Here is a 13,295-nt window from a genome sequence, read left to right on the forward strand (position 1 = left end):
GACCCTGAAACTGGCCATTATTAGGATCCCGCACACAGAATGATGTCTGATCTGAGGCTTTGAATAGCTATTCATGTAACCTGACTGTTTTCTGTGTGCCCGTAACAAGGACCTAGCTGGGCTTGACGTCCCGGGAAACCCTGGTGCTCTCCCTGGAATCTGTGGGTCCCACGTGGTATTTGTCATGTAGCTTCTGTTGCAAAGTAGGGTCCAAACCAGGCCAGGCCTGAGCCGCGCCTTGCTTGCTTCTCCAGTTCCCATCAGAGGCCAGTCCACCTTATCTGCTGCATTTCAGCGTGAAGTGCTGAGCCGGCTACATGTGGGTGTGGAGGACACTGGCCGGGAGCCGTCTGGAGAGAGTGCCAGCAGCAGGCACAGTGGGGCACGGCTGTTCAGATGTGACGGGGGCAGCTGGTTACAAGCTCCCCCACGAACGGCCCCCGCGGGCCTGCCTGCCCCTCCTTGCCTCAGCCCCGCCCGGCTCTGCCGCTCAGGCCTCGCCTCAGCCTGCCTGCCCTTCTGCACTAGTGACCGCTTGGGACCTGGAGCTGCTGTGATCAGAGCAGCGTAGGACAGCGGGTGTGCCCTAAGCTGCTGCCCACTAAGCTGCTGTTTTTCAGCCGCTAAGTTGTATAACAGAGTGGACCCTTTCTGTGGGCAGCAGGAGGCAGTTCTTTGGGGCAATGGGCTTGTCCTGTATCCCGATTATGGTGGCACTCACTCTATCCAGACATGTCATAATTCATCCTTTACTGTATGTTAATTTTTTAGAAGTCAATATGCCTGCATGCTGATTTTTTTTTTTTAAGATAGGAAGATCCTTCCTATGAAGAGCTGCCTGGTCACTTAAGTGTTTGAGGTGCTAAAAAATATGAATGAGTACTAGGGTTTTGAGTATTCTCATGAAAGTGATTAACTGGTCAATGCTGCTAAAGTTTAGGGGTTGTAATCTGCCAAATTTGTGCAAGAAGAGGCCACAGCAGCTGTTTAAAAATACAAACACAGAAGACAATGAGATACCACGACCCATGCTGCAGGGGGGATGAGAGACTGGTGCAGCCACTTTGGAAGACCACTTGGTGGCTTTCTGCAAAGCCAAACATACTCTTACCTTGCAATCCGGCAATCACGGCCCTTGATGTTCACCCAAAGGAGCTGAAAACTTACATCCACACGAAAACCTGTGTGTAGACGTTTACAGCAGCTTTACTCATAATTGCCAAAATCTGGAAGCAACCAAAGCAAGCCAAGATGTCCTTTAGGAGGTGAGAGTATAAATAAGCTGGTGTCTCAGACAGTGGAGTATTATTCAGCACCAAAAGGAAATGAGCTGTCAACCCATGAAAAGACATGGAGGAAACTTAGATCTGTGTAAGAGAAAGAAGCCAATGAGAAAAGGCCACACACACACTGTACAACTCCAACCACATGGCACTCCTGAAAAGGTGAGAAGACTCCTGAGAGTCCCCTGGGCTGCAAGGAGATCCAACCAGTCCATTCTGAAGGAGATCAGTCCTGGGTGTTCACTGGAAGGACTGATGCTAAAGCTGAAACTCCAGTACTTTGGCCACCTCATGCGAAGAGTTGACTCATTGGAAAAGACTCTGATGCTGGGAGGGATTGGGGGCAGGAGGAGAAGGGGACGACAGAGGATGAGATGGCAGGATGGCATCACTGACTCGATGGACGTGAGTCTGAGTGAACTCCGGGAGTTGGTGATGGACAGGGAGGCTTGGTGTGCTGCGATTCATGGGGTCGCAGAGTCGGACACGACTGAGCAACTGAACTGAACTGAGCAGAAACAGTAAACAGGTGCTGGGGACAGAGGGAAGGACAGGCAGGTGGCGTTAAGGGGATCTTCAGGGCAGGAAAGCTCTGTGAGGTAGCGTCCACACTAGTGGATTCCTGTTATTATACATTTGTCAAAGCCCATAGAATATGTAACACCAAGATGACTAGTAACGGAAAATCCCGGATGTAGTTAACAATAATGTGCAATATTGGTTCATCATTTGTAACAAATGTCCTAAATGAATGCGCCCTGTTGGTGAGCCTGGGTGTGTGTGTGTGTGTGTGTGTGTGTGTGTGTGTGTGTGTGTGAATTCGTACTTTCAGCTCGATTTTTCTGTAAACCTAAAACTGTTCTAAAAAACCAAGTCTGCGGACTACTTTTAGAATGCACATGAAGTTTAACACAAGAGCTGCTGGTTTATAACTCCACTGACTTGATTCGCAGTTTCTGTGCCAGGATTTCAGAGGTGCTGGTTGTAGAAAGGCCGACCGAGGTAGGCTCAGGTAGGCTCAGATCTCCCGCCTGCAGAACTGCACACGAAGGCCCAGGCGCCCCAGGCCCTGGTTTCGCTCGGCCGCAGCCCTCCAGCCCCAAGCTGCCCGCAGCTCCCCGCGCCGTGCCGCGTCCGAAGACTGGGGAAAGGTCACTCGGTCCGCGGCTTCGGTGGCCTCGGCCTGAGTCCCCTCCAGGCCCTCTGGACCGCCTCATCGGGCCTCCGCTGGCGCCTCTAAGCTTCGCACAGGCCGTCCCCCTGCAGGTTCCGCCCGCCGCCCCCACCGGGGTCCCCTGGTCCCCGGGCGCCCGAACCCCGCCGGCCCGCCGAGGGGCGCCACCGCGGCGCTAGGGGCGGGCGGGCTGCCGGGGCGACAGCTGGGGGGGCGGCCCTGACCTTCCCGCGCGATCGATGGGGCGCGGCTCTGGCGGCGCGGAGCCGGGGCGGCGCTGACCCCCGCCCGCCCGCCCGCCCGGCTCCCTCTCCGGGCGCCGCTATAAAGGGGCCCGGGCCTCGCGGCTGCTCAGCCCGTTCCGGAGCGCACCATGGCTACGCTGGCCCTGCTGCTGCTGCTGCCGCCGCTGCTGCTCGGAAGCTGCGCCGCGCGCCCCGCGCCCCCCAGGTGAGCCTGCGGCCCGGGGCCTGCGCCCACTCCCCCAGCCCATCCTGCCCCCGCCCGGCCCTGACCACCCGCGGCCGCCCTCCCGTCCCCTCCGCAGGGCCCCGCGACACTCGGACGGGACGTTCACGAGCGAGCTCAGCCGCCTAAGGGACAGCGCGCGGCTGCAGCGGCTGCTGCAGGGCCTGGTGGGGAAACGCAGGTGAGGGGCGGGGTCTGGGGGGTAAAAGCAGGTGAGGGGCGGGGCCTAGAGGAGAAACGTAGGTGAGGAGCGGGGGGGGGCCTGAGGGAAAGGCGGGCGAGGGGCGGGGCCTGGTGGGAGAAGGCGGGCGAGGGGCGGGGCCTGAGGGAAAGGCGGGCGAGGGGCGGGGCCTGAGGGAAAGGCGGGCGAGGGGCGGGGCCTGGTGGGGGAAGGCGGGCGAGGGGCGGGGCCTGAGGGAAAGGCGGGCGAGGGGAGGGGCCTGGTGGAGAGGGCCGGTAAGGGGCTGGCGGGGGACAAGCGACGCGGTGGGGGAGCCCCCCGACTCCAGACTAATCCTGACTTGGGATGGGGGGCAGCGAGCAGGACACAGAGAACAGCACAGCCTGGACCAAGTCTGCGGAGGGCCCGCTATGCCTGCTGTGGTCGGACGCGCCCGCCCTGCAGGCTTGGTGAGCAGCGGCCCTTCCCCATCCCTCCTCCAGCGCCTCCCTCCCTGAGGCACCCTGGGTCTCGGGCACAGCTGGACACAAGCACGGTCCGGGAGCCTGGGAAGGGGAAACTGCCGGCGCCGGTGACCAGAGAGGCCTGCTGTCCCCAGGTGGGCGTGGTCTCCCGCACCAAGACCGCAACCCTTAACCCGGCTGTCTCTGCAGGGCGCCCCTGAGGCCCCCCGAGGGTCAAGCCTGGTCTTCCCAGCTGCCTCTTGCACTGAAGGCAGGGGTCATGATGTCCAAGCCGGCCGTCCCGACTGCTGAGGGGACCCGATGAGGCCCTGAGGAAGAAGGACCCTCCGGAGGGGGGCCTGGACAGAGGAGGGGGTGGGAGGAGGGGGAGGGGTTGCATCTGGCACCAATAAAGGAGGAATTCAGACCCTAGCCCCCTGAACTCTCTTTGTGCACTGCCGTCTGGTACTCTCAAAGCACCTGTGGTGTGCGGCTGTCCAGGGAGGGAGGGCCCTGTCCTCCAGAGTCTAAGATGGTGGCCACACCCAGCTGCCCTTTAAACCTGGGAAGCCAGTGGGGAGCTTCATCTGCCCACTTCCTTATCTGCTGCCCATCCCCTGGGCTCCCTGGGAGCTGGCTGCACCCCTGCCATCCACACAGCAAACATTCAGAGACCGTGGGGGGCTCACATGTCCCCCAGCTCCTTTCCCAGGGAGGCAGCAATGAGGGGGCAAGGCTGTTCTTCAGTCGCTCAGTCATGTCTGACTCTTTGTTATCCCATGGACTGCAGCACACCAGGCTTTCCTGTCCTTCACCATCTCCCAGAGTTTGCTCAAACTCATGTCCACTGAGACAGTGATGCCATCCAACCATCTCATCCTCTGTCATCCCCTTCTCCTCCTGTCTTCAATCTTTCCCAGCACCAGAGTCTTTTCTAGTGAGTCAGTTCTTTGCATCAGGTGGCCAAAGGATTGGAGCTTCAGCTTCAGCATCAGTCCTTCAATGAATATTCAGGGTTGATTTCCTTTAGGATTGACTGGTTTGACCTCCTTGCAGTCCAAGGGACTCTCAAGAGTCTTCAACATCACAGTTCAAAGGCATCAATTCTTTGGCACTCAGCCTTTCTTATTTTCCAGCTCTCAGATCTGTACGTGAAAAACCATAGCTTTGCCTATATGGACCTTTGTAGGTAAAGTGACACCTCTGTTTTTCAATATGCTGTCTAGGTTTGTCATAGCTTTTCTTCCAAGGAGCAAGCGTCTTTTAATTTCATGGCCACAGTCATCGTCCAGAGTGATTTTCAAGCCCAGGAAAATAAAGTCTCTCATTCTTTCCATTGTTTCCCCATCTATTTGCCATGAAGTGATGGGACCAAATAAGCAGGGCAACAATATACAAGCTTGACGTACTCCTTTCCCAATTTTGGACCAGTCCATTGTTCCATGTCTGGTTCTAACTTGCTTTTTGACCCGCATACAGGTTTGACAGGAAGCAGGTAAGGTGGTCTGGTATTCCCATCTCTTTAAGAATTTTTCCATAGTCCATTGTGATCTGCACAGTCAAAGGCTTTAGCGTAGTCAATAAAGCAGAAGTAGATGTTTTTCTGGAATTCTCTTGCTTTTTCTATGATCCAATGGATGTTGGCAATTTGATCTTTGGTTCTTCTGCCTCTTCTAAATCCAGCTTGGACATCTGGAAGTTCTCGGTTCACGTACTCTTGAAGCCTAGCAAGGGGCGAGGACAGGGCAGGGAGGCTCAGCCAAGCAGGAAGAGGTGACAGGCAGGAGACGTCGCCCAGGAGGCCACTCCCCAGTGGAAGGACCTGAGCATGACTCAGGCCCTGTGTCCCGGCCTGCCGTCTGGCAGAGTGCCTTGACTACCCGGGGCCTGTGGGGCAGGGCCGGTGACGACAGCCCAGGAAGTGCCAGGGTTGCAGGAGGGCTTGGAGGACCAGGGGTGCTGGCAGGGCTGCTCCGGGAAGGTGTTTCAGGCCAGGAGGTGGGGAAGACTCCACCCCACGCCCCATCACAGCAGGCCCTTCTCCCCTCCTGGACCCCACCCATTGCTGTCTCCCACCTACTGAACTTAGGTGGCCAAGGAAATGGAGGCAGGATGCTTGGGGGCCTGGGCTAAGGTTCCTCACCAGGATGCCCCTCTGTTGGCACCCAGGGTGCCCCCCCCAGAGCTGCCAGCTGCTCCTGGAACACTCCGTCTCTGTCACGGTGGGCTCAGCCAGCCTTGCCTGGAGGAAGCCAGCTTGTTTCTGGGACAGCAGAGGAGTCCCTGAGACACAAATAACACAAATAACCTTTCCCTTCCAGACCTAGAGGGTTGAGTAAGGAGAGGAGGTGGGCCTGGACCTCACAGGGCTGACTCCTGGCACTGCGCCTGTGATCATTCTGGCAGAGGAGCCCAGCAGAGGGGCATTCTTCGTGGGGGTGGGGCGGGAATACGGCGAGCACAGAAGCCAGTCCCCCCCCTCCCCAGTCCAAGCCCCGGATCCGCTGCCCCTGCCCCGCTGTGAGCTCCTCTGTCTCGGGGTCAGTGGGGTAAGCCCCGTCAGCCCCTGTACGCGGCCTGGATCTGGTCTCCCCCTCCTTGCGGTCAGAGGGGCCTGGCCGGCGGGAGACGAGGGCCCCCTTGGTGGAGGCCAGGCCTGCAGCCGGCGGTTGTCAAGGACCATAAAGTGGGGCGGCGTCTGGCGGGGCGAAGGTCACCCGGGAGGAGAATGCACCAGGCAGCACCCGGGCGGCTCAACAAGTCCTGGACACCAGACGGGCTCGGACCCTCCGCGGGCCGCCCGCCGCCACCGCCCAGATGGGGACCTGGGTCCTGCTGCTCCCGCTGCTGTTTGCGGCTGAGGCCCAGGCCCAGGGTACAGGTGTGGAGGGGACGGGGCCGGGCAGGGCAGGGGGCTGGGCAGGGCGCGGGCGGGGGCTGGGCGGGGCGCGGGGGGCTGGCGGCACCGACCCTTCCTCCCCAACGTCCAGTCTGCTCCGTGGAGAAGACCTTCCTCACAGTCGAGGAGAACACGAACCCCGGGGAGCCCCTCCTGGACATCTACGTCCCCGAGGGCCAGCAGGTGACCCTTGGACCCTCGTCCACCCCTTTTGCGTTTCGGATCCAGGGGAATCAGCTGTTTCTCAACGTGACCCCGGACTATGAGGTGCGGACAGCAGACCCAGGCTGGCTGTGCCCGTGGGGGCAGCAGGGACTCCCGTGGGACCCCCCTGGGCACTGACACTCCTCCCCAGCTCTCTGGGGATCTCTGGGTCTCAGTTTGCCCATGGGGCCTCTTGGGCCCCCTGGCTTGGCTGAGGGCCTGGTCTCGGGGGTGGGCCCCTCAGGGAGTCAAGCTGCCGGGCCCTGACGCCCGCTGGACGCAGGGCGGGGGACACAGACCCCGAGCCAGCACCTGCCGCGCTCGTCTCCTCAGCTGGGCGATGGGGACGGTCAGCGGGGCCAGCCGGTCAGGTGAGTCCCACGCCCACCCCCTCACAGGCGAACACCATGCTGGAGGCTCTCCTGGAGTGCAGGAGCGGTGTCTCCGCGGTGAGTGCGCCCCCAGACCCCTCCCACTCCCCGCCCCCAGCCCACCCCTCCTGGCCTGGACCTCTGTGCTCCGCCCTGCCCGGCCGCGGTCACTCCCTGCTGACCCCGCCCGGTGGCGTGTTCAGGCGTCACCTCTGCCAGCAAGGCCGCACTGCCTCCAGCAGACTGTGCCTGACGCTCCCAACCCCAGCCCAGTGGGTCCCCCAAGCCGACCCGAGAGGCACCCCGCGCGCCAGCTCCGTGCCCCCCTCCCCCGTCCCTCCCCAGCGAATCTGCTGCCTCTGCCCCAGGCCAGGTCCTGCCCGCCCCTGGCGTCCCCCCGGGGCCCGTTCAGCAGCATCTTCCAGCCGGTCCTTGGCTCCCCCCGAGGTCCCGCCCAGCCCAGGGCGCGGCAGGAGAAAGTCTCCAGTAGAGGGAGGCTCTCTCCAGCCGGGTCCCCGCCTCCCGAATGGAGTGAATCAAGGAGAGCGGTGCCCCGCCCCCAGCCCGCTCCCTGCGTAGACGCGGCCTCGCGGAGGCGCCCACCCTCGCGCCCCCTGCCGCGCGCCAGCTGGCTCTTCGGTTTTCCCTAGTCCCGTAGGTGCCCCCAGCCGACATCACAGGGCACCACAGAGATTTCAGGATGAGCCTCTAAAAGATAAGGCTGCTTCGTAACGGCTCGCTCCCATGGTGATGCCGTCACACCAGGGAAGGCAGGGACCCCTCAGCAGTGCGACACCCCGCGTCCCCACTCCCCCGGGGCCAGAGGCGTCTGTGACAGTTTCTTGCCTGAATCGGGTCCCCAGCAAGGTCCACCTGGAGCAGCTGGCTGAGGGTCTCCTGATTCCCCCGTTTTATGTTTGAAGAAACTGGATCGTTTTGCCATTTTCCTCACCGTGGGGCTCTGCTGGTCGCACCCCACAGGGCCTGTGCCGTTTTCCTCCAGGTCACCCGCACCTCTCTGTGCTTTTTAGTGTTAATCTTTATTTATTCACCTGCACTAGGCCTTAGTTGTGGCACACGGGGTCCTGAGCTGCCACGTGTGGGATCTGTTAATAGTTCCCTCAGAGACAAGAAAGTGAAAGTCGGACCTCTGTGACCCCATGGACTGTATTCTCCAGGCCAGAGTACTGGAGTCTTTCCCGTCTCCAGGGGATCTTCCAACCCAGGGATCGAACCCAGGTCTCCTGCATTGCGGACGGATTCTTTACCAGCTGAGCCACCAGGGACTGGGGATCAAACCCGGGCCCCCTGTGTTGGAAGCTCAGAGTCTCAGCCACCGGACCACTGGGAGTCCTGCACATCTGTGCTTTTAAAATCACTTTCTGTTCCCTCTCTGTAATGCCTGGAGCAGGAGCCCCAGGCGGAGAGCAGTCTGGGGTGCACCCCAGCATCCGGAATGAGCTCACCTGGCCTGGCCGGGGACTTTCTCCCTCCCCCAGGTGACTCAGCTGAGGGTGTTTGTGTCCGTGCTGGATGTCAACGACAACCCGCCCAGGTTCCCCTATGAGACCAAGCTCTGGGAAGTGCCTGAGGTGAGCTAGAGGGGGCAGCGACCGGTACCATCTGGGGCATTTGAAGACCGGGGTCTAAGCCTGGGGGTCAGGGTCACGGCCAGACCAGCCCCTCCGCCCCCCAGGACACTCGGGTGAACACCACCGTCGTCTCAGAGACAGAACTGGAGGCCCAGGACCAGGACCAAGACGATGTCCTTTTCTACACCCTCCAAGAGGTCACCCTGGTCAGCACTCCCAGCTCCGTGCTCTGGGCACGCCCCCCCCCACCCCCGTGCGTCCTCTGGGCTGAGTCTCCTACCTCCCCAGGGTGCCAGCAGTTTCTTCTCCTTGGTGGGTGCGAACCGCCCAGCGCTGCGGCTGGACCAGTCACTGGACTTGGAGAGGTGGCCAAACATGACCTTCCGGCTGCTGGCCCGGGTGAGCAGGCCACTCCCGCTCACAGCCCTGTGCGCGGCCTTGGCCCCCAGCACCCGGGCCTGACTGCAGGGCGGGGCTGTTGCAGGACACACAGGAGACCGGGGAGCCCAGCCACACAGCCACAGCCACCTTGGTCCTGGAGGTGCAGCCCGTTGACCTGCGGCCCCCCTGGTTCCTGCCCTGCAGCTACTCGGATGGTCTCGTCTGCATCCATGCCCAGTACCGTGGGGCTGTGCCCACCGGCCACAGACTGGTACTGCGGACCCCAAGGAGCAGCGTGGCAGGGGTGTGGGGCCTGGCTGCCAAGGGGCCGGAGTGGTTGTGATTTTCAAGGAAAAGGGAACCTTCTTTCGTAAACCAATCTTGCCCCACACCGTGGTGGCCAGGGCCTCTGAAATGCCAGGGAGGGAACTGGGCCCAGTTGTCCTCAGGGCACAGCCAGACAGCCCCCTGGGGCCCAGCAAGTGGGCAGTGAGCTTGGGGAGGATGCTGGGGAGGCTCGAGGGCCACAGAGGAGCTGGGGGGCAGCCGGGCCTGGCACGGCCACCAGGTGTGCCCTCCCATCCTTGAATGCTGCCTCTTGAGACAGACACGTGCGTTCAGATTGACCCAGTGCCTCTGGGCAAACTGACTCATTAGCACCAGATCCAAGGAGCTGCAGTGGAGAGTCGTGCTGGGCGACTGGGCTGTGTCCCTGGCTGCCCACTGGTAGCGACCCCAGCCTCCTGGAGGGGCGCAGGAATGCCAAGCAGTGGCCACAGCGCCAGCCCCATGGGGCCCTCACCCCTCCTTGTTCCCACAGCCAGGCCCCCTCATCCTGCACCCTGGGCCCGTCTACGCCGTGGATGGAGACCGGGGCATCAACCAGCCCATCAAGTACAGCATCATCAGTGGTGAGTGGGCAGCAGCTCCTGACTTCCCTCTCCAGGGAACACCCTGAGCCCATCCCTACGTGGGCAGACCTCAGGCCTCCAGAGGGGACCCCACCCAAACACTCCATCCTCTCAGGAAACGAGGACAGCACGTTCTCCATCAGTGCCGACTCAGGAAACCTCACCATGACCAAGAGCATCCCCAATGCCAAGACCTTCCTTCTGGTGGTCAAGGTTGGTGCCCACACAAGGCCCTGCTCGGGCCCACAGCTACAGAACATGCAGCTCAAGGACCAGCTGGTCACTGTTGTCTCCCAAACCCCCAGGGCGAGCAGGCTGATAACGCCCAATACTCCGTGACCCAGGTCACGGTGGAGGCCCGGAACGCCAGCGGGAGCGTGCCCCACTTCACGCAGAGCCTGTATCGTGGCACTGTGGGGCTTGGCTCTGGGGTGGGCACGGTCATCAAGGACGCAGCTGACCCTTCCCAGCCGCTGAGGATCCGGGCCCAGGACCCTGAGTTCCCAGTAGGCACCGCCTGGTCCTTTGGTCTGCCTGGCCTCCTTCTGGGGGGGGGGGGGGTGGGCGCCAGGGTGGAGTGGTTTGCGGAGCAGCCTGGGCTCAGGACTAACTGGAGCCACGTCTAGGACCTCAACTCAGCCATCACATATCAAATCACCAACAACTCTGCCTTCCGAATGGACGGAGAAGCCGTCCTGACTGCCGCCTCGCTGGAGCACGCCGGGGTCTTCTACGCCGAGGTGAGAGGTGGGTGGCGGTCTCCGAGGGCCAGGGCTCCAGCTGGAGCCCAGGAGGGACAAGCCCCCTTCCTGCCCAGGTCAAGGCCGAGAATACAGTGAGTTCAGGCACTGCGACCACAGTCGTGGAGATTCAGGTCTCAGAACAGGAGCCCTCCCCAACAGGTGAGTCTCCCCAGGACCCCAGGTTGGCAGGGGGAGGGCCCCTTGCTGGGGGCAGTGGTGAGTCCAAGCCCTGTCCCTGGCCCCAGGCCCCCCCACGTCCCCAGAGACGGCAGGAACTACCAGACTCTCGAGCGGCACCACTTCAGAGGTCCCCCGGCCCCCTGAGCCCTCTCAGGGGTCCTCCACGACCAGCTCTGGAGGAGACACGGGCCTGCAGCCTTCCTCAGGCACCACTCTGAGGTCACCGGCCTCCTCCACGCCTTCGGGGCCCCCCAGTGTGGGAACCAGCCCCTCCCCTTCAGCAGCCTCACCCAGCCAGGGCTCAGCAACCAGACCCTCAAGTGGCCCCACTTCGGAAGCTCCCCAACCCCCTGAGCCCTCTCAGGGGTCCTCCACGACCAGCTCTGGGGGGGACACTGGCCCACACCCCTCCCCAGGCACCACTCTGAGGCCACCAGCCTCCTCCACGCCTGCGCCTGTGGGGACCCCTAGTGTGGGGACCGGCCCCTCCCCCCCAGCAGCCTCACCCAGTGGGGGCTCAGCACAGACCTCGAAACCAGGAGCCTCTCCGCCGACGTCCCCTGGGTCCAGCAGGAACACCTGGATACCAGGTAGCACCCCCATTACCCTTGAGTCACCCTCAGGCTCCCTGACTCATGACTGGGTCATCACAGTGGGGCACGGTTGATTCCAGGTCAGCCCAGCACAACCACGAAACCCCAAGGGAGGTCTGTTCCGGTCTGGGGGAGAGACAGGTCCTAAGGGTGCCAGGAGTTAAAACTGGGGAAGGTGTGGGGGTTGGGGCAGAGCCCAGATTTGGGGTTCAGTGACCCCCTAGTTCCCAGGGTCATGCAGGCCACAGGCCCCGTACTGCCCACATTCCTTGCTGGAATAGCGGCCCCCTCGGCCTCCCACTTGGAACTGGTGGGCACTGACGCCCCCTCCCCGCCCTCTCCAGCAGCCTGACCTATTGGGCTCCCTGTGGGGAATCAGTGTACCCACCCCTGGGAACCGCGGCCCTTGGTGCCAGGCCTGGCCTGCTCTCGGTGTCCTGAGCTTCCCGCAGTCCAGCCTAGGAGTGCTTGGGGTGTGAGAGTAAGTGGGCAGCAGTCACACTGCCCGCAGGGACATCTGAAACAGCCCGAACAGAAGGCAGGCCAGACGGCGGCCAGGCTGGGGACCGGCGCTTCTCGGAGGCAGAGATGGCGGCACTGGGCGGGGTGCTGAGCGCACTGCTCCTCCTGGCTCTGATTGCCCTCACGGTCCTGGTCTACAAGCACTATGGCCACCGACTCGCGTGCGGCTTTGGCCGAGCACTGGTGAGGCTCGGCGTGGGGGCAGGAGCTGCTCGCTGGGGGGCCCCGAGAGGGGTTGCAGAGTCAGAGATCAGCCGGAGACGGCGGGGCGGTGGAGAGGGAGCAGGATGGAGAGCCGGGCAGCGTGAGGCAGCGGGCAGCGTGGGAGACGGAGGGAGGCTGGTGGTCAGCGTGGGAGATGGGGTGCAGAGGCGAGGAGAGTGGGGTGGGGATGCCACAAAGACTAGGGAGCAGGGCGGAGGGGCAGAGCGCCCGGCCCCCCAGTGTGGGGGGGCAGGGTGGCCGAGCCCAGCTGGCCGCTGGCTGACTGCCGGCTCCTGCCCACCCCCAGAAGTCCCAGCCCCAAGGGTTTGACAACCAGGCTTTCCTCAACGACTCGGACAACGCCAACTGGGTGCCGGCGCCTAGCCCTTCACCCAGCCACGCCCTGCCGGCTCCCCAGGAGCCCGAGCCCCCGGAGCCCGCGCCACCCAGCCCTGAGACCCCGCGCGGGCTCCCAGAGGCCCCTGCCAAGGGCGCGGACGGGGGCAGCCCGGCGGCCGTGAGGTCCATCCTGACCAAGGAGCGGCGGCCTGAGGGCGGCTACAAGGCCGTGTGGTTCGGGGAGGACATCGGCGCCGAGGCCGACGTGGTGGTTCTCAACACCCCCGCCTCGGAAGTGGGCGGCGCTGGCGACTCTGGCAGCGAGGGCAGCGGCGACGAGGCTGCGGATGCCCAGGACGCGCTTGGTACCGACTCCATCCACTTCTAATGCCGCGTCCCCCGGAGTCGGGACCCCGAGAGTCGGCTTGGTGGCTGTCCCCACACTCCACGGCGCAGAATAAAATAACATTTTCGGTTCTGTGGGGACGTCTGCCGGCCGCCAGGGGAGCTGTGGGAGCCGCGAGGGGCGGGCGGTCTGGGCACTGCTTTGAGCTCTCGGCGCCGTTTCCCGGAAACCACCTGCTGCGCGAGGGGCTTCCCAGGGTTGGTGCCAGCTGGTGGCCAGGCAGTTCCTCTCCTGGTCTGACCGCGGCCGCCTCGACACGGAGATTCTTCGTCTGGGGGAAGCTGAGGAGCCACTTGGCCAGAAGCCCCCCTCCGGGACTCGTGTGGGAGGGCGTGGGCCCCGGGACCGCCCCGAGGGTCACACTGCTGCCCCTGTGGGCCGCAGGGAGGGCAGTAAGCGCT

At 62.7% G+C, this 13,295-nt stretch overlaps 2 protein-coding genes across 5 annotated transcripts; both read left to right on the forward strand.

Annotated features, from left to right (window-relative positions):
- The first annotated feature begins 979 nt into the window (after positions 1-979).
- Positions 980-3,981, forward strand: SCT (secretin). Its single transcript, XM_069566405.1, has 4 exons — positions 980-2,907; positions 3,005-3,106; positions 3,463-3,555; positions 3,760-3,981. The coding sequence occupies exons 1-4, from the start codon at positions 2,831-2,833 to the stop codon at positions 3,872-3,874; spliced, it is 387 nt and encodes a 128-aa protein (XP_069422506.1). The 5' UTR covers positions 980-2,830; the 3' UTR covers positions 3,875-3,981.
- A 1,494-nt stretch (positions 3,982-5,475) lies between these two features.
- On the forward strand, positions 5,476-12,966 carry CDHR5 (cadherin related family member 5). Of its 4 annotated transcripts, none has more exons than XM_069565928.1 (15): positions 5,476-6,430; positions 6,540-6,715; positions 7,051-7,101; positions 8,523-8,615; positions 8,720-8,821; positions 8,904-9,014; positions 9,100-9,267; positions 9,817-9,907; positions 10,023-10,120; positions 10,213-10,413; positions 10,534-10,647; positions 10,725-10,809; positions 11,247-11,420; positions 11,935-12,128; positions 12,457-12,966. In XM_069565928.1, exons 1-15 carry the CDS (start codon positions 6,367-6,369, stop codon positions 12,874-12,876), a joined length of 2,142 nt encoding a protein of 713 aa, XP_069422029.1. In that variant the 5' UTR covers positions 5,476-6,366; the 3' UTR covers positions 12,877-12,966. The 4 variants fall into 4 exon arrangements, with proteins under 4 accessions (XP_069422029.1, XP_069422028.1, XP_069422030.1 ...); XM_069565927.1 differs by having other exon boundaries at positions 5,982-6,430; positions 10,896-11,420; XM_069565929.1 differs by having other exon boundaries at positions 6,259-6,430; positions 11,370-11,420.
- Positions 12,967-13,295: the final 329 nt, after the last annotated feature.

Source organism: Ovis canadensis, chromosome 21 (genome assembly GCF_042477335.2).
Source record: "Ovis canadensis isolate MfBH-ARS-UI-01 breed Bighorn chromosome 21, ARS-UI_OviCan_v2, whole genome shotgun sequence".
Classification (NCBI taxonomy): domain Eukaryota; kingdom Metazoa; phylum Chordata; class Mammalia; order Artiodactyla; family Bovidae; genus Ovis; species Ovis canadensis.

Coding starts and splice junctions, on each gene's coding strand:
- SCT (XM_069566405.1), top strand. CDS start 2,831: ATGGCTACGCTGGCCCTGCTGCTGCTGCTGCCGCCGCTGCTGCTCGGA. Junction 2,908..3,004: donor GCGCGCCCCGCGCCCCCCAG/GTGAGCCTGCGG, acceptor TCCCCTCCGCAG/GGCCCCGCGACACTCGGACG. Junction 3,556..3,759: donor GCGCCCGCCCTGCAGGCTTG/GTGAGCAGCGGC, acceptor CTGTCTCTGCAG/GGCGCCCCTGAGGCCCCCCG.
- CDHR5 (XM_069565927.1), top strand. CDS start 6,367: ATGGGGACCTGGGTCCTGCTGCTCCCGCTGCTGTTTGCGGCTGAGGCC. Junction 7,102..8,522: donor GCAGGAGCGGTGTCTCCGCG/GTGAGTGCGCCC, acceptor TCCCTCCCCCAG/GTGACTCAGCTGAGGGTGTT. Junction 8,822..8,903: donor CCCTCCAAGAGGTCACCCTG/GTCAGCACTCCC, acceptor CTACCTCCCCAG/GGTGCCAGCAGTTTCTTCTC.